Genomic DNA, 22,827 nt, shown 5'->3' with positions numbered 1-22,827 from the left:
TATATATATATATATATATATATATATATATATATATATATATATATATATATATATATATATATATATATATATATATATATATATATGATTCTCTGTAAAATCGTAGCCAATACTTTACTAGTTAGACTATTACTACAGTTTTAACGGAACAATTGTTCACTCTCTTTTTTCCATAACAATCAATTAATTGTTAACAAAAAAAAGGGAAAATATTTTTAAAAAAGGGTTATTTTGCGAGATATATTTTTAATTCATATTATGAATTACTACGTACAAAGGAGAGAAAAATAAATCTTAATTTCTTATCATGTCTCAAAACCGATATATTAACTAAAACATAATAAAAGTTTATATAATTCATCACAAATGATATAAATTACATGGATTATCAATGAAGATGTTAATATTTCATTACATAAAATACTTGTAAATCAATTGTAAATTAAAATACCAAAGAAAAATAAATTACTACCGAGGTAAAAATTCACTTACAGACATTTTATTAGTAGAGAATGGAATCGAGATGTTGATAGGTTGATTAATACTTGATTCATGAGCAAATATGGTTGGATTCGTCCTTTCATTCAAGAAAAATGCTGGTTCTTGTGAACTTGGAAGTTCATTAAAATGACTACTAAAGTATGATAGAACATTTGTCATTGTTGGTCTGACGTCAGGATTCTGTTGAACGCATAATAAACCGATTTGAATACATTTTGTAACTTCAATTTCTGAATAATTTTCCTCAATATTTGGATCTAATATTTCTAACCATGTTTGGTCCCTCCATTGTCTCCATACCTATGAAAATTTGTCAAATTAAAAATTCAATGTCATAACCATTAATGAACATTGAAATCTATAATTAAAGCGGGAAATGAATAAATTACTGAAATATTATACTCACATAACTTAAGAGACCTTCAGTGACATAACGTGAATTGTGAGAACTCAAATTCTTTTTTCCAGTAACAATCTCTAGAATCATGACTCCAAAACTAAAAACATCTGACTTTTCTGAAAATTGTCCAAGCATTATGTATTCCGGAGACATATATCCACTGTGAAAAAAAATGATTAATTAGAACAAAATAACCCATGAAAAAGGTAACAAATAGAATAATGAGAAAAAAGTAATTTAACTTACAATGTTCCAACAATTTTATTTGTACTGATTCGATCTTGATTTATTTCAACAATTCTAGCTAGACCAAAATCTGAAATTTTTGGAATCATATTTTCATCTAACAAAACATTACTTGGTTTGAGATCACGATGTATAACTTTGAGTCGAGAAAGTTCATGTAAATAAAATATTCCTCGAGCAATCCCTTTGATAATATCATAACGTTTAATCCAACTTAACAATCTTGATCGTTGAGAATCTACATGTTAGAGCAAAAGAAAATGATGAGAAAAGTATGAGAGTGAAGCATATTTTATAATTTAAGAAAATATATAAAGGTGTGCAAGGTTTAAGAAAATCATACCAAATAAAAAGTAGTCAAGACTCTTGTTTGGTACATATTCATATATAAGAATTTTAGTTTGTTCTTCAAGACAGAAACCAACAAATGTCACAAGATTTCTATGTTGAAGTTTAGCTATAACTGAAACTTCATTTTTAAACTCCTTTGCACCTTGCATAGAATTTTTTGAAAGCCTTTTTACTGCTACGTGTTGTCCATCAAGAAGAATTCCCTGAAAATTAAATTACTACTCATAAATAAAGTAAAAACTATAGAAAGTAATTATACCACATATTTTCACCTTATAAACTTCTCCAAATCCTCCTTTGCCAATCCTATTCTCATCTGAAAAATTGTTGGTTGCTGCTTTAAGTGTAGCCAAGTTGAATTGTAGGGGCTCTAAAGTGAGGCCTTCATTACCAACTGGGTGATATTAAAATTATTGAATTGTAAAACTGGTTAAGTAGTTAAACATGAAACTTAAAAATTATACATCACATGTTCTTTAATAATAATACTTACAATTTTCTCTTAAGAGACTCTTATTGCTCTTTTTTGGTTTTCTCTTGATCAGATAGTAGCGCAAAAAGATGAATGTTATAAAAAAAGTTGTAGGTACAATAATCAAGATCCACATTAGCAATGATATTTTTCTTTTTCCTGCAAGAAAATGTAACAGTCAATAAATATTGACGAGTTATAATATACTGATAAGAATATGATGAAAGGCAAGCTCCCCTCCAAAATGGTAATGGAGGTGTTCTTGTTGTGCATGATAGTATCTTACTTTCATCCATTACCAGGTGCACTATTGGACTAAAGTTAGAACCAATTCGCTAAAGATTTGACAAAAGTAATTTGAAAAGTTAATTTATACACTACAATAGATTCATAAAATTTAAACTGATTTAAAAACAAAAAAAAAATGGTTTATGGTATAAACTAAGTTAGAAAATATAAATTAAAAAAAAAAACTAGTTTTGAAATTATGTATTATCATTAGATAAACTTTTAAATATATCATTGAATGTGTCTCCAAATTATTGAGAAAAGTTTTAGCTAGTTTGAATAGAGAATATAATTTAATGATTATTTGGTTTCCATTTAGATACCACTAATAAAGTCTTAAAAAAATTTAAAGTTGCTAGTCGAAACTAATTAAGTTAGAAATAATTAAAAATTTCACGAGTTTAACATAAAATTAATTTTCAGACAATTTATTAAATAGGTTTAGTTAGATTGACTGTAACGTAAAGTTTATTTTTATTTATATATTCTAACTTAGTTTTGTCTCTAACCTAACCAATGATGTTTGATCTTCAACTATGATTATGTTGAAATACAATTTTGAAATAATAAAAAAAATTTCAATTAATATTTAAAATAAAACTGTGTATATAAAAATACATAAATAAGAGCAAATAAAAAAACTTGTATCTGTGTATTGAAAGAGTAAACTAAGAAAAATATATAAAAAAGAAAAGTTGATAAAAAGTTATTAAAGAGGAGGAGAAAAATTTGTAACAATAACTTCTTAATTGTCATCTCTATTCTCTCTTCTTTCTTGTACTACTTTTAAAAAATATAATTAGCTTTCCTCATACTTAAATTTTTTTACTTTTTGTTAATTAATACTAAAAAAATTAATTTACCGAAAAGTAAAATTTATTGATAAATTAAATTGTTGATGATTTCTCAAATTAAAAATTCGTGAAAGTTTTTGGTAATAAATTTTATTGATAAATAGAAAAATTTGTCGATAATATTAATATTATTTAAAATTTATCAATAATTAATTGTGGATAAATATTGTGATTTTATATTTTTTTTCCTTTTTTTCTTTTATTCGTCTTCCTCGTCTTCTTTGCCTTTCTTTTCTTCTTTCTTTTCTTACTCTTTTTCATCGTTGCATTTTTCTCTTTTGTTACTATAGTTAGTTGTTGTTTCCATATCTCCTATCTTTATTGTCATATTATTTTTCTCTTCTTTTTCTTTTTTCTTTTTCTTCTCTTATTATTCTCTTTTTCTTACTTATATTCAATTTATTTATAAAAGGTATTTAGTTGGATTTAACAAGTGTGGTATAAATAGAAAGAGACTATATATATATATTTTTTTAATGTTTTACATATTTTATATTATATCTAGTTTAGAATACATTTTTTTAAAATTTTATTATGTACTTACGAAGAATATTATAATACATGTATCATGTACTATATGGTGTTTTGCTTAATATAAAATTTGAAATATTTTAAATTAGTTAAATAATTCTGCTATAATGGATTGTGTTGCTAACAAATATTATTAGTTAATTACTTATCTCTTATTAAACCTATAACCAATTAACGAATATAAATAATTAGCAGAAAAAATCAAAATTTCTTTTAACAAAAATTAAAACCAAAGTTAGCTAAAAGATTAAAAGTCAATTTAATTCAGGATTTAAATATGAATAAATGTCATATATTGATTTGTCTGAAATGAACTTTTATTTTCATGAGTAGAAAGAGGAAGAAATATATATTTTTTTGGGTTAAATATGTCTTTAGTTCCTTTACTTTGGAGCGATTTTAGTTTTAGTCATTCTTTCAAACTAAGGTACAATTTAGTCCTTCAACTTTAGAAAACTCTGATTTTAGTCCTTTTTACCAAATTTTTTTAACTTTATTTGCTCTTTCAAGTACGTTTCATTATAGCATTTGGATTGTTTACACTGTTTGACACATTTTTGTTTCAACGTTAACTGAGAAACGCGTTTGAAACGGCAAATAAAGTTTAAAAAATTTGATAAAAATAACTAAAACCAGAGTTTTCTAAAGTTAAAGAACTAAATTGTACCTTAGATTGAAAGAGGAACTAAAATCAAAATCGTCCAAAAATATAAGAACTAAAAACATATTTAACCCTATTTTTTAAACTTAAAATGACAACCATTAAACTTTTAAACGCGCTATTGACGAGTTTCCAATACACTACACGACACAGTGATTAGTGGACCCCTGAAAGGAATGAATAAGCAATTAGTCAAAGAAGGCATCCCGTGCCGTGTTTGAAATGAGAGAAATAAAATATATGGAAAACATTTTATTATAAATATTCTATTAACAAATGTTATTTTTTCTATTTTTACCTTCTTATTACATGAATGAATGTAAAAATTTTGGGTGTAGTAAAGAATATTTTTCTTATTTATTATATTTATATTTCTCGTTTTTTCAAGTTTCATTCCTTACGTCTGTGTCAAATAACATACGTGAGACCCCTTTAAATGCTACTCACTCCTACCTTATATCTACCATTTTATCTCTAATATATATGAAAAAGATCAATCAACGCTAAAATCAAAGAATGATATTTTACAGCTTTATCTTTTCATTCCTTCTCTTTCCTCCTTTCATTTTCTATACAATTTCCAAATCTATTCCTCTAAAGACCAAGACCTGAAGATGTGGTAAACAATGGATGAAAGTGCCATTAGCCTAAGATTTCAGAGCTACCTACAACTAAGGGCAAGGAATCAGACCAAATATATATACTTTGACTCACATGATAAAAAACCTTCATACCAGGCTAATGACTATACTGAATTTCTTATAGTAAAAATTAAGTGCATGTTCACATTAGATGAACACTTGATCTTAAAATCAACTTAATTCATCGTCAAACACGAAGCAGAAAAATAAATTTTGAATAAACTTAGACGTACCTGAAGATGCTTCGCTATCTGGCGAGATATTATTAGGACAAGGTCCATCTCTGCAGTAACATGTTTGCTGTGAAGACCCTTCAAAACCGCATTCTCCACCTGATTTTTCGCACTTGTCACATTTTTCAACACCTATTATCCATCTCACCACAAACCCTTCTTTGATTGTCCGGTATACTTGGAAGAAATTATTAATCTCCTGAAATGAAAGAGGAACCGGAACAACCACACTTGTTTTGCAAGACACGGGAGAAAATGACNCAAACTGAGAATAAACGNTTTCCCCAGAAGTAGTTCCGTTACAAGGAATATAAGTGAGAGGCAAAAAGTCTGAAGGAGTGCAACCATAGGAAAGGGTAAGATTCTTATAGTGTGACTCGTAAACGTAAAGCTGAGTGTCAAGGCTGGTGCTGACTTGTTCTGGCTGGCATAAGTCTATCAACTGATCTTGTTTGGTGATTTTCAAAGTATGGTCATCTGGGTTGGCTTCCAAAACCTGGTANTTGACATCGTTAATGGTTATGTAGCCGATCTCGTTTTCGCAGATGAGTTCCATCTTAGGGTGGCCACACTCTTTTGGGCGGTTCCCTCCCCAGAATGGAAAACCGATGTTTATTTTTTTGCCACAACTTATCACGTTAGCGCAATTACTGTAATTATCGGTGGAGCTTAAACATGAAGGTAGCTTAAAGAGTAGGAGAAAGATAATCAAGTGATAAAGTATAGTGATAAGAGGGAGATGAACACTGTCGGAAGCCATTGGCAGAGTGAAGAGAAAAAGTCAGTAAAATGTTTGAAGAGGAGAATGTGACTCAAAAGAAGGAATTAGTATTTTAAGATATATAGAAATTGCTTTTTTCTAAGCCAAGTAGCTGTGCTTGTGGAAGGGTTTAAGTTGACTTACGCATATTTTAAGTATAAAATTTTACATAACTAGAACTGGCTTTCCTGAATCCATTTTTCAGTATACCTGAGGAGCCTTTATAATAAGAAGAAAGAAAACTGCCTGAACTTTACTCTTACTTACGTTCCATACAAGTAGGTGCGTTATTTTTGTTGAGATCCTCTATCTATTTATTTATATTTTATCAGGTTGAAAGAGGTTTAATGAATTTAAAAAATAATTGAGATATAATTCAGTGTAAAGTTCTCCTGATTTTATTTCAAAGGAATTAACATCGTGATGTTTGAGTTAATAGTACAAGTCTTGTCTTGTTATCTTAGTAATCTCTACGTGTTTGATCATGTTTGTTTGATGTCTTTTCTCTTTAAATCTTTATTAGCTTTATTAACTTTTCTCTTTGTGATAACTTTTGTAAATGTACCTAGAACACTAAACAAATATGATTATAATTATTTTTAATGTTAAACTACATTAATGAACAATAATACATCCAGATGTAATAAAAAAAATAGAATATATGTTACGGTTGAAAACTTTGGTCAATATACATAATATGCTAAGGTTTTATGAAAAAGTTGTAGTTTGTTGACTAATTTTTTTTTTTTAGAAATTTCATGATAAATTTCATGATATAGTTATGAATAGACTATGGAATTTAAAAAAAAAAATAAACATTCTATTAAACAAGGATTTAACAATACCAAATAACTTGTTGAACTAGATAGTTTGGTTGAATTAGAAACAGGCTAACGTAGTTAAAAATTAATATTTTTGAAAAATTCACTTTAAATAACTAGAAATTGATTTTTGAGTCATTTTTTTTTGTTTTGCCAATCCCTATTATTGTATATTTGTTTGTAGAGTGTGTGCATCATGTTGGAAAGATTTGATGTGGAAAAAACTTGAAATGATAATAACTTTTGTTATGGACTTCGAATATTAGAGTCTCAAAATTCTTAAAAATTCATCTTTTACTATCTCTTTATAATTTTTTAAACATTTTTCTTCCACTTTTTTTCACATTTCAAAGACTTATTTCGCTAGTCTATACTATTCACATTATTCTAATTAGTTTTTCTCTTTTCTAACATTAAATGGAGATTTTTCATGCTTTTATCACGATACGTACACACAACAAAAATAAATCAAACATGTCATCATATCATTTTTAGATTTCACAAGAGAGAAATGCAAACGTAATGCTTAAATGAAAAGTAAGCCCAACAATGGTGGTCATCATGGAAAACATCCAAACAATTTGGTCTAGCAATAAATGGTAAATAAAGACAACAAAGACATAAAAGAAAAGGCTCTTTAAGAGGAAACGAACTTGAACGACGAACATAAAAGAGCTATTTAAACATGACGATAGGAACATATAAATGAAGGAAGGAAACAACAGAGAAACCAAGACAAAAATTAAAAATAAAAATGAGAAAACATAAAAATAAAACCGTTTGCAATGACAAGAAGCTATATGTTGGACCAAATAAAAAGTTTTAAAATTAATCCCAATAGTCAGATTATAAACTACTGTAGAATATCATAGGCTATGCTCTAATAGTTAGAATAGTATATAAAACTATGGTTTTAACATAAAACTTTTAATTTTTTTATTTAATTTATATTATCTTTCCATCAATTCAATGTTACTTTTCCTCTCACTTTTCTTAATTTTTTTTCTCACTTTCCACTATTACGTTTTTCCAAAAAAAACAAGTGAAAATCCTTTTTAAAGAGGGTTATTTTACAAAATATATTTTAATTCATATTATGAATTCCTACGTACAAAGGAAAGACAAAAATCTGAATTCCTTAAGCAATCTCAAAATCCATATATTAACTAAAACATAATAAAAAGTTTATATAATTCATCACAAATGAAACAAATTACATTGATTATCAATAAAGATGATAATATTTCATTACATTATTGCACACATATTGATCACAAAAGTACCAAAAATAAATTACTATCGAGGTAAAAATTCACTTACAGACATTTTATTAGTAGAGAATGGAATACAGTTGTTGATAGGTTGATTAATATTTGATTCCTGAGGAAATATTGTTGGATTCGACCTTTCATTTAAGAAAAATGCTGGTTCTTGTGAACTTGGTAGTTCATTGAAATAACTACTAAAGTATGATAGAACATCTGTCATTGTAGGTCTGACATCAGGATTTTGTTGAACGCATAATAAACCAATTTGAATGCACTTAGTAACCTCAAATTCTGAATAATTTTCTTTGATATTTGGATCTAATATGTCTAACCACGTTTGGTCCCTCCATTGTCTCCATACCTACAAAAATTTGTTAAAATTAAAAATTCAATGTCATAACCAACAATGAACATTGAAATCTATGTAATCAATGCAAGAAATGAATAAATTATTGAATTATTATACTCACATAACTTAAGAGACCTTCAGGAACATGTGGTTTGTGAGAACTCAAATTCTTTTTGCCAGTAATAATTTCTAGAACCATGACTCCAAAACTAAAAACATCTAACTTTTCTGAAAATTGTCCAAACATTGCATATTCTGGAGGCATATATCCACTGTAAACAAAATGATTAATTAGAAAAAAAAACTATGAAAAAGGTAACAAATAGAATAATGAGAAAAAAGTATTGTAACTTACAATGTCCCAACAATTTTATTTGTATTGACTTGATCTTGATTTATTTCAACAATCTTAGCTAGACCAAAATCTGAAATTTTTGGAATCATATTTTCATCTAACAAAACATTACTTGGTTTGAGATCACGATGTATAACTTTGAGCCGAGAAAGTTCATGTAAATAAAATATTCCTCGAGCAATCCCTTTGATAATATTATACCGTTCAGTCCAACTTAACAATTTTGATAGTTGAGAATCTACATGTTAAAATGAAAGAAAAATATAAGAGTGAAACATATTTTGTAATTTGAGAAAACAAATATATATATATATATATATATATATATATATATATAACAATATAAACAATAAATATTAAAGTGTAAGGTTAAGGAAAATCATACCAAATAAAAAGTAGTCAAGACTCTTGTTTGATACATATTCATATATAAGAATTTTAGTTTGCTCCTCAAGACAGAAACCAATAAATGTCACAAGATTTCTATGTTGTAGTTTAGCTATAACTGAAACTTCATTTTTAAACTCCTTTGCACCTTGCGTCGAATTTTTTGAGAGCATTTTTACTGCTACGTGTTGTCCATCAAGAAGAATTCCCTGAAAATTAAATTACTATTCATAAATAAAGTAAAAACTAGAAAGTGATTATACCACATATTTTCACCTTATAAACTTCTCCAAATCCTCCTTTGCCAATCCTATTTTGCTCTGAAAAATTGTTGGTTGCTGCTTTAAGTGTGGCCAAGTTGAATTGTAGGGGCTCTAAAGTGAGACTTTCTTTACCAACTGGGTGATATTAACATTATTGAATTGTAAAACTGGTTAAGTTGTTAAACATGAAAACTTAAAAATTATATATCATCACATGGTTTTCTTTAATAATAATACTTACAATTTTCTCTTAGGAGACTCTTATTGCTCTTTTTTGGTTTTCTCTTGATCAGATAGTAGCACAAAAAGATGAATGTTATAAAAACAGTTGTAGGTACAATAATCAAGATCCATATTCGCAATGATACTTTTCTTTTTCCTGCAAGAAAATGTACAGGTAATAGTAATAGTCAATAAATCATGACAAGTTATAATATACTGATAAGAATATGATGAAAGGCTAGCTCCCCTCCAAATGGTAATGGAGTTGTTCTTGTGCATGTTAGTATCTTACTTTCATCCATTACCCTTGAAACAATATATTTATTGACCAAAATTTATGTTACTTTTTTTATATACTTTTAATTATTGTGTATATTTTCAAGTTGTGTATTTAGTATTAACAAAATAAATTTTCTTAATAAAGACTAAAACCAAAAATAACTAATTTATTATCAGATTTAAATATTAATAAATATATTGTTTCTCTTCTCTTTATCTCTCAGTATAAAAGAGTGAAGAAATAAATGGATTTTTCATTAAAATAAAATTGTATTTCGCTTATTAGAAAGAGGAGAATATATATTTTTTTAAAACATAAATGACATATAAAAATATATTAAAGGTGCTATTGTGGGGTTTCCAAAATACATGGACTAATTAAACCTATCGATTTGAGAAGGAAGATAAGCAAAAAAGTCTAGTCAAAGAACACATTGGTAGAAATAGTAGTATACGGGCAACATTTTACTATAAATATTTTATTAATATTTCTATATATTTTATGTTTCTATTACATCAGTTAGTTATTATATTTTTGAAGTCTCGTTCTTAATAGGTGTCAAATAATATATATGATCACTTTTAAGTGCTAATTACTCCTACCTATCTACCACTTTATCTGCAACATATAAAAGAAGAAGATGACGTATAATAATGGTTGAGGAAGTCATACTGAAAAACCAAAGAATCATAATTTACGGCATAGTCCTTGTTTCAACCCAATCTTTAACAGTTGTGACTCTACAGATACACTAGCCTAAAGGAAACACGAATAATAATCTACTATGGCTACTCACCAAATAATAAGGCTAATAATAGGAACAAACTTACGATGTGGTCTGCTTTACCAACAAAACAAAACTACAAATAGAAATATCTACAAGAGACACAAGAGTGTTATAACCATACCTTTGCATATAGCAGAACGGGGTCTATCCACGCAGAAACATTGAAATCTTCCATCTCCTTCATCAACTCCACACTCTCCACCAGAATCACTGCACTTCTCACACTCCCCGTTATCTCCCTCCCAATTCAACTCAAAACCATTCCGTAACGCCTCGTTTATTTTGTTTTCACGCACAAGTGAAGCGTTGGTTTCAAATATCGGAATCACCACAACCGTGCAATTCCCCGTGTACGGAGGTACAGGTAGGGAAGTGAAGAAGACAAATTTATCAGCAGCACAATTTTCTTTATGAAATTCCGTGAGTATAGAGGGAGCTATATCTGAAGGGCAATAAAAGAGCGTGACGTTACCAAGATCATTATATTGGTGATCGTATTGAGTGTTATCAAAGGTGCTGTTCTTGTAGTCATTCACACAGATACCATCCCAATAATCATCCCTGGCCATTGTTATTGTCTGTGTTGTATTATGCCAATCAAGAATACGGTACTTGGCATCGTTGATGGTTATCTTTGGGACTTGTTTTTCACACGTGAGCTTCTCTTCGCCGCAATAACTACCTCTGTTTTCTCCCGAGAAGGGGTACCTGAGATCCAGCTTGGTATCTCCGCATGTAAAAGCGTTCCTACAGTTGGTGTATCGAGCATCATTCTCACAAAGATAGGTCGGAGCATTGGTTGAGATGAGCAACAGAACGAAGATGAAACAAGGGTGAAGAGTTAGCTTAGGTTTCATTTTTGGAGGATGAGAAAAGATGCGGGAGGAGAAGGTGTATGCAATTATATTGGGAAGTCTCTGACCAGTGCGTTTCATCACTTTCAATGCGTGTTAAATTTTCCACACTGCTGTTTCTAGGAAGCCCGAGCAAAACTGAAAAAGTTTGATTTTTGGAAAGGTTCAACCTGACGAAATCATAATCGTGATACACAGTTGTTTGAATGTGATGGATATATGATCTGATAAGGAGATAAGTTTAAGGCTTAAATTTTATAAAATGTGAGGAGATAATATAACATTAACTATTCTTTTAATAATTTTAGAGATAAATATTATTAAGGATTTTATAAACTTTTAAATATATAAGTAATTTTTTTTATAAAGTATTAAAAATAATATAATGTAATGCAATCTACAAAAAAGTTAAACTAACATTTCTCGGCATCGTTTGCTAATAGCATTGTAATGTGTAAATTTGACTATAATGAGTGGACCGATATATTATGAGTTACCCAGAATGACTTAAAGCATGAAAATGATTAGGGTTGGTGAGTTGCCAAAGACTCATTATTACAGGTTTTATTCGATCGAAAAAACTAAAAAACTTTATAATATTGAACTAAAGTCAATTAGGCCCACTTAATCATACTATTAAATGAGTTTCAATAGGGTTAGTTTATATTTTTAAAGACAAAAATTTACAAGTCTCTTTGGCATTTTAATGGTGTTTGTGTGTCATTTTTTTTAATGGTTAATTAGTTTTTTCTAATGATGATATTAAATTATTAAATGATATAATTTTTCTATTTCTGACATTTGAATGGCAAATTATTTAAACTTTTTTTAACCAAACTGCTTAATACTTTTTTAATATTATGTATTTGTATTTGAACAGTTTGAATTATTGAAGATCTAGAAAATTTCCATGCATTGTTCATTTATTTATTTTAATTTTGTATTAATTAAATTTAGGAAATCATCTCTCTAAAGATATCAATCAGATTGATTTGGTTTATCCAAAATTTAATACGTAGTAGATCATTCTGTCCGAGTCAGGTTCACACGTGACATCTTTAAATGAATTTAAAGTGTATTTAAAGAAATTAATAAAATATTTATAAAAAGTATTTTATTTTGTTAACTTTCTTCTTATAATAAGCATTTCAGAAAAAAAGTGCACCAGTTAAGTTTTATGCCATGTTAAATATTTTCTTACGTTTTCAGAATATGAATATCCAATCTATTCACAATTAAAAGAAAATTAAGAGAGAAAATCCTTGTTTCTATTATTTTCATATCCTCGGCAAAGAAACAAATTTTCTCGACACGAGATCACGCGAATTCATCCCTGAAATGAAAAGAAAATAGATAAAGTAATTATGTTACTCTTTTTTTTTAAATCAAGAACACACAACACTAATTAATTTTTTTTAAAAGTGTTATTTCTCAGCTAAAAACATTTTAAATCACAAGTATCTCTTATTTATTATTGATTCTAATATCATTTTAATATTATTGATGGATCTTTTAATAAAAAATCGTTCGAAAAACAATATTAATAATATTTGAGTTCAAATTACATATAAAAAAATTATTATTATTTTTAATCTAAAATCTTAAGACACCATTTCTCCAAACTTTAAGAAAATAAATTTATGAAAAATTATCAACTTTCTCCTTTGAAATTAAAATTAATTTGAAAAAGGTTGTAAATTCAAAAATTAAGAGACATTAAGTTCCACTGATCTATATTCTTAGGATATATGTTTTTAATCATAAATTAAAATAAGATACAGGGATAGGGATAGTATCATAGTAGTTTTCTGTATACAAAAAATGAACTTTTATTTCCTTAATCTGCTCTTGAAATTTTCCCCAGAGTGGCTATCTGTTGTTTACAGAATTGATTGACATTTGATGTATCATCCAAAATGCAAGGAATTTAATATCAGACTCAAACAAAGGAATAAACTGAAAAGCCTTGATTTCCTCTAACAATCATTGGATTCAAAGGACCACATGGAACCAAGTGACAGGCAACATAGAAAGAAACAAAAGTTGGTTGAGTTGCATGATCAATTAACGAGAGAAAGGAACAAAATGGTGAAGTGAAAGTCATTGAGGAGTGACAAGGCCATGTATCTTTATGTCCAATACTTCTGAACAAATCTGCCCCATTGTGTGATAGAAAGACAAGAGCTCTGACAACTGTTCCACTGACATTTTCCTCATCACACCTCTCGCCATCTTTTCCCTTTCCTCATTCAGTTTCACTCTTTCTTTGTATGATCTTGCATTTCTAACCGTTGCACCCATTTGCTTTAGCCTGTTCTCTTGCTGCGCACTCAAGGCTGTGTTCGACTGCAAAATTCATCAATCAATACTCAGAAAAACAAAAAACTGATAACTTTCATATTCCTTGCACAAACAAAAATGATTCACCAATAACAGAGAGAAAGAAAATGTATGCATATAGGAAAATGTATCTTTAATGGTAATTAGATAAAGTTGTATGTAAATTTTGTTCTTATTCTAAATGAACCGAAAAGTTGAGAAAAATAGTTTAATTGTGCAACTCAGTACCTCAAGAAACTCTGCTCCAATTTCAAGTTCAGAGTCTCTGGGGGAATTGGTTCCACGACCAGCGTTGTAGAGGTTTTTGGCAAGTGAGAAACTACGCACTATAATCTTTCTTTTGTTTTCCATTTCCTTATTAAGCTTAACAGGTTTTTGGACTGTTGTTAAGTTGTTCAACTTCTTCTGATAAGCAACAACCGCCTTTACAAATTCCTGCACTTTCAATGAAATTGCAAATGTTAAATCCACTATAGCCAATATATATATGGACCAATAACATTTAACAGATCTCGGAAAAAAGTGATATATTTTCAAACCTTATAAGCAAAGGGGCATCCTGGGTAATCAAACTCGTCCGAATCAGGCTTCCTCATACGCTCAGGGTGAAATTGCAATCCCATAATGAACTTACCCTCTTCTGGATTATAAGCATCAGGGTCATAAAACCCTTCAATCAAACCATCAGGTGCAAAGGCCATTGGAACAAAACGCTGTGCCAATCTCTTCACCCCTTGATGGTGATAGCTATTAACCCAAATATCCATTTTTCCATCTTCTAAAGAATCCTTAAACCAATGATGCAAAGGGGTGTCCTCAACCACTTCCACATCGTGCCTATGCCCATCATAATCGTCATAGTTTATGTGCATCACCCTTTTATTCTCTGGACACTTGACCGAAAGCTCTTTCCCAATGTCCTGGTAAAGGGTACCCCCACATGCTACATTAAGAATCTGTGAGCCCCTGCAGATTCCCAAATAGGGAATGTTCCTCTCCAGGCATAGCTTCGCCAGGCTCAACTCAATCGAGTCTTTTTCTTTATCAATGGCCGTGTCACTCACATGAAGCCTTCTAATCTCTTCCAATTCCTCTTGTGAAAGACCCGAGGTATCTTCTTCATACCAAGAGGGATCAATGTCCTCCCCTTCGCACAGAAGCACGCCATGGATTGGCTCAAAGCTATCCAACAACATGTGCACCCCAGAAACGCGAGGAACAATCACGGGCACAGCGCCATACCCTACTATAAGATCCAGGTGATATTCACCTGGGAAAAAAAATCGATGTAATAATTAAGAAATTGCATACATTATTCATATGAAAATAATTTTTTGACCACTCCCAATTGCACCGAAGCAGATTTGATTAAAACACGAAAGAAAAAGGAGGAAACATAACCTACCGACGAAATCAACGAACTTGTTCTTGCGAACGCTTCGTCTAGAGACAATGAGAACACGAGGGAGAATGACGGAGAGATCGGTGGACATTGGTGTGACGATGGAGATTTGATAACGGCTACGATGCGTATATTCTGTACGAAAAGGTGAGGACTTTTTGGGCACAATATTTATAAACGATGGTATTAGAAATATGGATAAGGATGAGGAGTAGGATTAGGTTTTAAGATTGATAATTAATGAGCGTTGATGAAACCGTGGATTTCGTTAGATGCAGCTGACAGGGCCTGCAAGGGATATATTATATATACTCTGAGAAACAACGTTGGAGCACAGAAAAACAAGCAAACTTTTTCGAGCCTCCGCGTATGATCGACGTTTTCACAGCTTTCGATTTCGATTTGTTCTTCGCATGTGTTATAAATAGGTTGCTAGCCACCAATTAGCTTTTACGCACGTTATTTCTAAATAAAAATTCTATCTGTTGACCGTTGACTTAAATTTTGGAGGCTTTGCATTTGATAAGATCAGAATATATCCTTACTTTTTAAAAATATATTATCTTTTATAGTTAGTATTCTAAATGATATTTTTATTACCTGATAAATGGTTATGGAATAAAATAATATATCATACACTTCTTAATGATTTCATATCCCTTATCTTATTTTTTTTAACCATTATATTATCTGTACATTATATAAAATATCATTTGTAGTATTGTACAGATGTTGCCTGAATAGATATTACTATGGATATAAGAAAATTTTATTTCATATTATCAATACAAGTGTATTATTCGGTACTCAAGATAATTAATGTGAACCAACAAAAATAATATTATCTTGGATCGATTGAGTAATATATATTTTACATCCTAATTATCAAATCAAATATTAATTAGGAATTATAAGAATTTTGACAGCTAATATTTAAGTCCCCTTTAGATAGAATGCCCATTAAAATATTATACATGTGAATATTATTCATATTTATTACCTTATTTATACTCTTTCTTAAAATATTAAATTGTTTTTGCAGATAAACTAGGTCAAATTTATGTTTGCAAATATACTTATGATCCTTCAAACGGGATAACAATATTGATACACCTTGAATTATTAAAATATCAAGGATAAAGTATCTTGGATGGAGGAAGTAATCGACAAAAAATTGAAATAAGTTATATATAAATAGCATGAGTTGATTATTAATATTAATATTAATATTATGCAGAGATAGATGAGAATTTGAAGAACTTATCAAGTTTTGGTACATTAATTGGAATAAAAATAATAATAATAATATTTTAATACATACAATTTTTTTATATTCATTTAATGTTATTTTTCATTATATTTTTTTCTCTTTTGTACGTATCATTAAAATAAAATGCTCTTTGTAGTCTTTGCTTTAATCATAATTAATATGCCATTTGAGTGATGTTCAGTTCACAGCGTAACAAGGTTGACCGTGATGCAACGAAGAAAAAAAAAACAACCTATGCGTATGTTAGCAATTAGAAGTGCAATTGGGATACCATACAATTTTGCTTCGTCACTGCCTACGCAAAAACTTCATCTAATTAGTAATTAATTTCATAACTAAAGACTGTAATTGTTGACAGTCATAATATCAAATAATAAATTTAGATCAAAATAGGATAAGATGACATTTTTGATTGAATTTTGAATTATTAATTGATTGATGTAAAAGTTAATTTATGTCGTCATTACTGATTTCAATTTAGAAAGATATAATTAATTTCTAAATTGTTTATAAATCTAAATATTTTTAATTTAAAGTTGATTATATTAAATGATGTGAGTGTAGTCTATTTGATTTTGTAGTCTTAAAAGTACAATAATGTCAACTTAAACAACAATAAACATCAAGTTTTAGAAATTTTTACTAAAGATTTTTATTATTATTTAAATTTTTATTATGTTTAAAATTATAAAATTAAACGGTCATAAAATTTCACTTGAGGGTAAAATTAATTGATAGAGACTCAATAAAAAATAAAAATATTTTAGATACTTAATATTATAATAAATTTTTCGAATAAAATTTTATTGAAAATATTCTAATAAATAGATTTTCAATAAATTAATTAATCATAACTAATAAGTAATTGTCACTAAATTTTTTAAATATAACTATAATCTAATTATGAATATAACAAAACAATCTTTATCAATTATATTTTAAGACATTTTAGATGAAATCTTAGCAAAAAGAATGTTAATTGATCAACTATATTGACCAGGAACTAATAATATAGTATGAGGCGTGGAAAAGCGTTTATCTTGAAATAGAATCAAAGAAATGAGAAAAAGGCAAAAATAAAATTAAATAAAACTCTAAAACTCAATAATAGAAAGATAAATGATTATATAGAAAAAAAAATTTGCATAAAATTAAAGAGATTGATGATAACAAATGTACATACATATGTTTTAATTTAATCAACTTATACAAAAATAAACATTATGTATTCACTTAAGTTTGCATTTTGATATGTGAAGTTTGGTGTAAAATTAATTGGGATATTATGAAATATTAAATGTTATATAATTATGAAATATTAAAGTTCATATAATTATAAAATATATTTACTGACAAAACAATTTACCTCATTGTGTTCAAAGATTTTGCTTGTTAAAGAGAAAGTTATTTAAAACTTGATTCGAAAGTTTTGTCAACTTAAATAAATACAGATTTAAATAAGTGTATATTATATTGTAGATATGTTTTTTTGACGACAGTTAAAACAAGCTTTTTATTATACTTTTAGAATTGTCATTAAAACAAATTTCATTTTTTTTCTTATAAAAGGTATGAATGTATCATTCCATTCGAAAAGATTTACTTTTATTATAGTTATTATAAAAAGTGATTAATTTTCTTAAACTATCTAATTAACAATATTATAAAAAGTAATTAATCATACCTAAGAATTACTATATAAAAGTATATGTATATTAATCTTCAATACTAATACAATTCAATGATATATATATATATATATATATATATATATATATATATATATATATATATATATATATAAGTTGGTTATTTAAAGTTAAGGGCAACAGATAATAAAAATCTAAAGTGTTTTTGTCTTATCTATTTTTAAATTGATGAATTATTTTTATAAATTTTTTCAAATATTTGATTTTAGTATTTATTTCATACATATATTTAATGATATTTAATGAAGTTGAGGTAATGACTAAATTCGTATATTTTTATAAAAAATCATCAATACGGGAAATTATAAAATCAAAATAAAATTTGACGAAAAATATGGGAATAAGAAACACATTTTTCTCATAAGAAATCGACTACGCAAATATTTTTTTAGACAAATAAGAAACATTTAGGCATTGTAATAATAATAATAATAATAATAACTCAAGGTTTATCCGAAAGTGCAATGAATCTTCATTCTATTAAATTTGCAGCATACATAAATATCTTAAATATTATAATCAATTATACGCTGATCCACAAAACTTTATTTCATCTATTGTTTATTTTATCTTTTCGTACACTGAAAATTTTTATTTAATAGAAAAAACTGATTAAAAATTAATTAGATGAAACTGTCTCTATCACGATCAAATGCACTATCATCATCATTTCTATGCAATCATCACATATTATTTTCATCACACTGTTATAGGTTTTATTAATTATTATTACCATCATTCTTGTATTATTAATATCAGATTATTTTCACACCACCAATACTATATTAACATTATCTTAATTATGAAAAACACCACCGTGATCTCACAATTTATATTTATTAGAGTTTAGATTTCTCTTGAAAAATAGAGTTTATATTTATTATTTGATTATCTTCAGAGGAAATTATTTGATGAACGTGAAATGATGCATGAAAATGATAATGTTAAGAAAATAGTGCATTTTTAAAAAATATAAATTAAATTCTTAGAAGATGAAATTGTATAAAATAATCATGTCTGAGCCCGGGTTCGAACCGGGGACCTCTAGTGTGTGAGACTAGCGTGATAACCAACTACACCACCCAGACAATTTCAAGTGTGTTTTGTAAACCATACATTTAGTAATATATGTTTTTCATCATTGTGTAAAATTAAGTATTTTAAATAGATATCTTAATTCCATATATAAACTAAAAATATTATATCTCTAGTATTAGTTTTTGAAGACTTAAAATTGCTAAAATCTAATTATATAAAACGGTTTTATATCCAGAGACATAATTATAAAAAAAAAAAAACTGAAAAGATCAAATATCTAATCAAAGCAATTTAATTTAATAACTTAATTATATAAACATTTTCAATTAATAATAGAAATCAATTCAATGATTTAATTAGAATATAAGTGTAATTTGTGAACATATTATAATTTCTTGTAATTAAATCATATTGATAATTTCTGTAATATGATTTGTTGTAATTAAATTAAATTGATAACTCTTAATATGATTCACAACTGTTGGAAAATTAAAAGTTAAATACATTTTTATGAAAGTATTTTTTTATAGTAATTAGATAAGTTAATTTTATAATATATAAATTAAGGTAAAATTTTATTTTACAAATTAAATTATATTAAATTTAAAATTTATTTGTTAAATATTTTAAGAATGAAAATGAGGGGATATAAAAGAAGATATATGCCACTCTGAACATCAGTAGTTCTTTATTTATAGGTGTGAAGACAGATATAGATGATTCCCTGGTGAATACAACATGTATACTAATAGTGTATACACCATATTCAGCTGTAGAACTCTTACAACACATCCAAAGACAGCAACGTATAATACGACAGAAACGTAGAGCAAGCTTAATTTATACACACAAAGCATGAGTATAAATTAAAGCGTGTTATTAAATTTGTGTGCGTATTTAGCAACTTGGGTAGGTAACCCCACAAGCACTAAGGACCTTTTTGGCATTAGGAGAATTGACATACTGCTTAAGGTTGGGGTCTTTGAGGTAACCACATAAGCATGGTTTTTGCTCCTTCAGCTTCGTACAGCAAACAGGTGAGGGTCGACTGGCGGAAGTGATTGCCGGAGCACACGGTGCTAACTGGACTGCGGAGCAAGTAACAGCCTGAGCCAGAGGTCCCACATCGATCAGAAGGAGTGCCACAAGCACCACTGCACACACAACGGACTTTTTCATCGTCATCTTGCTAAAACGAGAACACAACAGAAGAAGAGAAGTTAACTCGTTAATGGTGAACTGAGTGACTCACACACTAACACTGACACTGAAAAATGTGGCAGTGGAAGAGTTATATATATATATAAGAAGTGAAGAAGAGAAAGTGGTTTGGTTTCAATTAATAATGATGGATTGTATATTGGTGGGATGTGAGTGGGAATGACCCACAACATTAATGGAAGGAGCGTTGGGATGATACTTCTCACAATTATTTTGCATTAACACCACCGCAGATTTGTAGGTATTTTAAAGATACATTTTAACAATTTTTTAACAACAGAATACTATCGTGATCTCATTAAACAAATCAATCATAATGTATCGTGAATCTCATGAAACAAATCAATCATAAACTATCATGTATTCGTTAAAAAAAAAAGTTGTTAAAGAAAATTCTTTTCATTTGGTGTTATTCGCTAGTGCCTTCTGTGTGTAAGAGTACTGTAAGATTAACCTTAATTTCAATGCAATGGACCCTACATGTTTCATGAGTACTATCAAAATCACACACTCAGATCTATACTTAATGTAATTCCGAGGTGGGATTTCTAAGTAACTGTTTTTATGGTTATTTATTTCAGATGTTGTTTGGTATATAGATTTTTTTACGGTAATGTTAATATTTTGTTAAGGATGAGTTAAATTTACAATTTCTTACTGTTCTTTTTTTTTTAATTTTAGGTTTAAAATATTTAATGTAGTCTTTAATTTCATATTTTATGATAACATCTAAATTGTTAATGATTAAGTGTTGACGTGAGTAATAAGTGAATTACATGACAATTTTTGACTCATTTAATTATTTAAACACATAATGATTTATATTTATAAAATTTAATCAATCGTTTAAATGGTCACATCAACTAATCATCATGTAATTTATTGACATTTAACCGTTAACAATTTAAAAGTTGTCACATTGAAAATTTAAAATAAATGAATCTCACATTAAATTAAATTAACAAATATAAAATAAATGAATCTCACATTAAATTAAATTAACAAATATAAGGACATATTAAACCTTAATTTTATTAAATTAGTATTCTTAAAATAGAATTTGATATGTTTTGGTTTTGATTTTGGTTTTTAAGAAAATGTTTTAGTGGTTTAAATCTTGAAGTATGTCAACTTTTACAGGGAAACAAACTTTGATATACTAATAAGAGGGAGCGTATATGATTAGATTAAAAGTTATACTTGATAGGATATTCATAATTTGAAAACCTAACCGTTAAATCATCACAGTTGGATGATAACGTAGCATATCTTATTTTTCATCTGTCACAAAAGAATTTATGTATTCTATACCATTTTTATCACCCTTTTATATTATTATATAATACTATATTTAGAAACTATAGAAGAGTATTTCGTTTTACATGTTACCATAGAAACTTCTCTTTTATTTTTTAAGGCAACAACTTTTAAGACACTAGTCAAATGAAAATGTGTTTATTAAATTAATGGCCAGGAGAAACAAAAAATTAATCAGAAAATTTAAATGATATTAGTTATTTTATTCCTTATCTGAAGATAATACACTATGAATTTTTTTTATGAAGAATCAATTCATTAAATTAATCGTTTAATTTCAATTATTGTTAGAATGTTTTAAATTGATCTTTACTTAGGTTTTTATTTCAATTGAGTTTCAAATTAGGTTAAAATACTCCAATTAGGTCCTAATTGTGAACAATGTTAAAATTGATTGAATAATTAAACATGCTTATTTGGCTATTGATATATACATGTCATAAAAGAAAAATTATGTTGAATTTTGCTTGATAATAATATTTAAAAACATGCATGAAATTAGAAGGTCTTTCGTGGATTGAAAATACAAAAATTGGAATAAACGAGTGCAATATTGTAGCTTAAAGATTTGAACTCTTTCTTCTTTTTTTTCTTTCTTCCACCCACATGTATCAACATTCTCCACACACAAAAGACTCACATAATTGAAATCCCATTTTAAGATAAAAATAGATAAATATATATATATATATATATATATATATATATATATATTAGTTTAATAAATATAAGTGTATTTATGAAGAAGACAAGGAAGTGGTTAGCAGTTAGACATTGCTGTGAGGATTAGTTACAGATACTGTGCTTCCGACTAAGCTATTCAATTTTAGAAATCCATATTAATGTATGCATGAATACGTGTGCCATGCCAGGGGAATGGGCCCTTAGGATTTTTCTAAAAAGTTATAAAAATTGGTTATGTATTTGATAATTCATTTTCAAGTTGGTATAGATAAATAAGCGAGTAAATTATAAATGCACGTAATTATAAGACAAAAGAAAT

General features: G+C 27.8%; 5 protein-coding genes and 1 non-coding gene across 7 annotated transcripts; all 6 read right to left on the bottom strand.

Moving 5' to 3' along the window:
- Nucleotides 1–471: 471 nt before the first annotated feature.
- LOC106758523 (putative receptor-like protein kinase At4g00960) lies at nucleotides 472–5,737 on the bottom strand. The gene is made up of 7 exons (XM_022780185.1): nucleotides 5,182–5,737; nucleotides 1,995–2,132; nucleotides 1,774–1,895; nucleotides 1,494–1,704; nucleotides 1,151–1,388; nucleotides 911–1,064; nucleotides 472–804 (listed from the first exon to the last, which is right to left on the bottom strand). Exons 1-7 carry the CDS (start codon nucleotides 5,735–5,737, stop codon nucleotides 472–474), a joined length of 1,752 nt encoding a protein of 583 aa, XP_022635906.1.
- A 2,321-nt stretch (nucleotides 5,738–8,058) lies between these two features.
- LOC106758522 (putative cysteine-rich receptor-like protein kinase 31) lies at nucleotides 8,059–9,908 on the bottom strand. The gene is made up of 7 exons (XM_014641440.1): nucleotides 9,899–9,908; nucleotides 9,626–9,763; nucleotides 9,398–9,519; nucleotides 9,120–9,330; nucleotides 8,735–8,972; nucleotides 8,501–8,651; nucleotides 8,059–8,391 (listed from the first exon to the last, which is right to left on the bottom strand). Exons 1-7 carry the CDS (start codon nucleotides 9,906–9,908, stop codon nucleotides 8,059–8,061), a joined length of 1,203 nt encoding a protein of 400 aa, XP_014496926.1.
- A 644-nt stretch (nucleotides 9,909–10,552) lies between these two features.
- On the bottom strand, nucleotides 10,553–11,707 carry LOC106758521 (LEAF RUST 10 DISEASE-RESISTANCE LOCUS RECEPTOR-LIKE PROTEIN KINASE-like 2.1). The gene is made up of 2 exons (XM_014641439.2): nucleotides 10,795–11,707; nucleotides 10,553–10,557 (listed from the first exon to the last, which is right to left on the bottom strand). Exons 1-2 carry the CDS (start codon nucleotides 11,606–11,608, stop codon nucleotides 10,553–10,555), a joined length of 819 nt encoding a protein of 272 aa, XP_014496925.2. The 5' UTR covers nucleotides 11,609–11,707.
- A 1,850-nt stretch (nucleotides 11,708–13,557) lies between these two features.
- Nucleotides 13,558–15,614, bottom strand: LOC106758066 (protein NtpR). Of its 2 annotated transcripts, XM_014640975.2 has the most exons (4): nucleotides 15,273–15,613; nucleotides 14,407–15,137; nucleotides 14,096–14,302; nucleotides 13,558–13,873 (listed from the first exon to the last, which is right to left on the bottom strand). In XM_014640975.2, exons 1-4 carry the CDS (start codon nucleotides 15,358–15,360, stop codon nucleotides 13,628–13,630), a joined length of 1,272 nt encoding a protein of 423 aa, XP_014496461.1. In that variant the 5' UTR covers nucleotides 15,361–15,613; the 3' UTR covers nucleotides 13,558–13,627. The 2 variants fall into 2 exon arrangements, with proteins under 2 accessions (XP_014496461.1, XP_022635832.1); XM_022780111.1 differs by lacking the exon at nucleotides 14,096–14,302 and having other exon boundaries at nucleotides 15,273–15,614.
- A 3,648-nt stretch (nucleotides 15,615–19,262) lies between these two features.
- TRNAV-CAC lies at nucleotides 19,263–19,336 on the bottom strand. The gene has a single exon. It is a non-coding gene; the product is annotated as a tRNA-Val (tRNA).
- A 611-nt stretch (nucleotides 19,337–19,947) lies between these two features.
- On the bottom strand, nucleotides 19,948–20,573 carry LOC106759216 (probable non-specific lipid-transfer protein AKCS9). The gene has a single exon (XM_014642276.2). The coding sequence runs from the start codon at nucleotides 20,469–20,471 to the stop codon at nucleotides 20,184–20,186; it is 288 nt and encodes a 95-aa protein (XP_014497762.1). The 5' UTR covers nucleotides 20,472–20,573; the 3' UTR covers nucleotides 19,948–20,183.
- Nucleotides 20,574–22,827: the final 2,254 nt, after the last annotated feature.

This window comes from Vigna radiata, chromosome 4, assembly GCF_000741045.1.
Source record: "Vigna radiata var. radiata cultivar VC1973A chromosome 4, Vradiata_ver6, whole genome shotgun sequence".
In the NCBI taxonomy this organism is placed as follows: domain Eukaryota; kingdom Viridiplantae; phylum Streptophyta; class Magnoliopsida; order Fabales; family Fabaceae; genus Vigna; species Vigna radiata.
The sequence above is the reverse complement of the archived record's forward strand: the minus strand, read 5'-3'. Positions and strand labels throughout refer to the sequence as shown.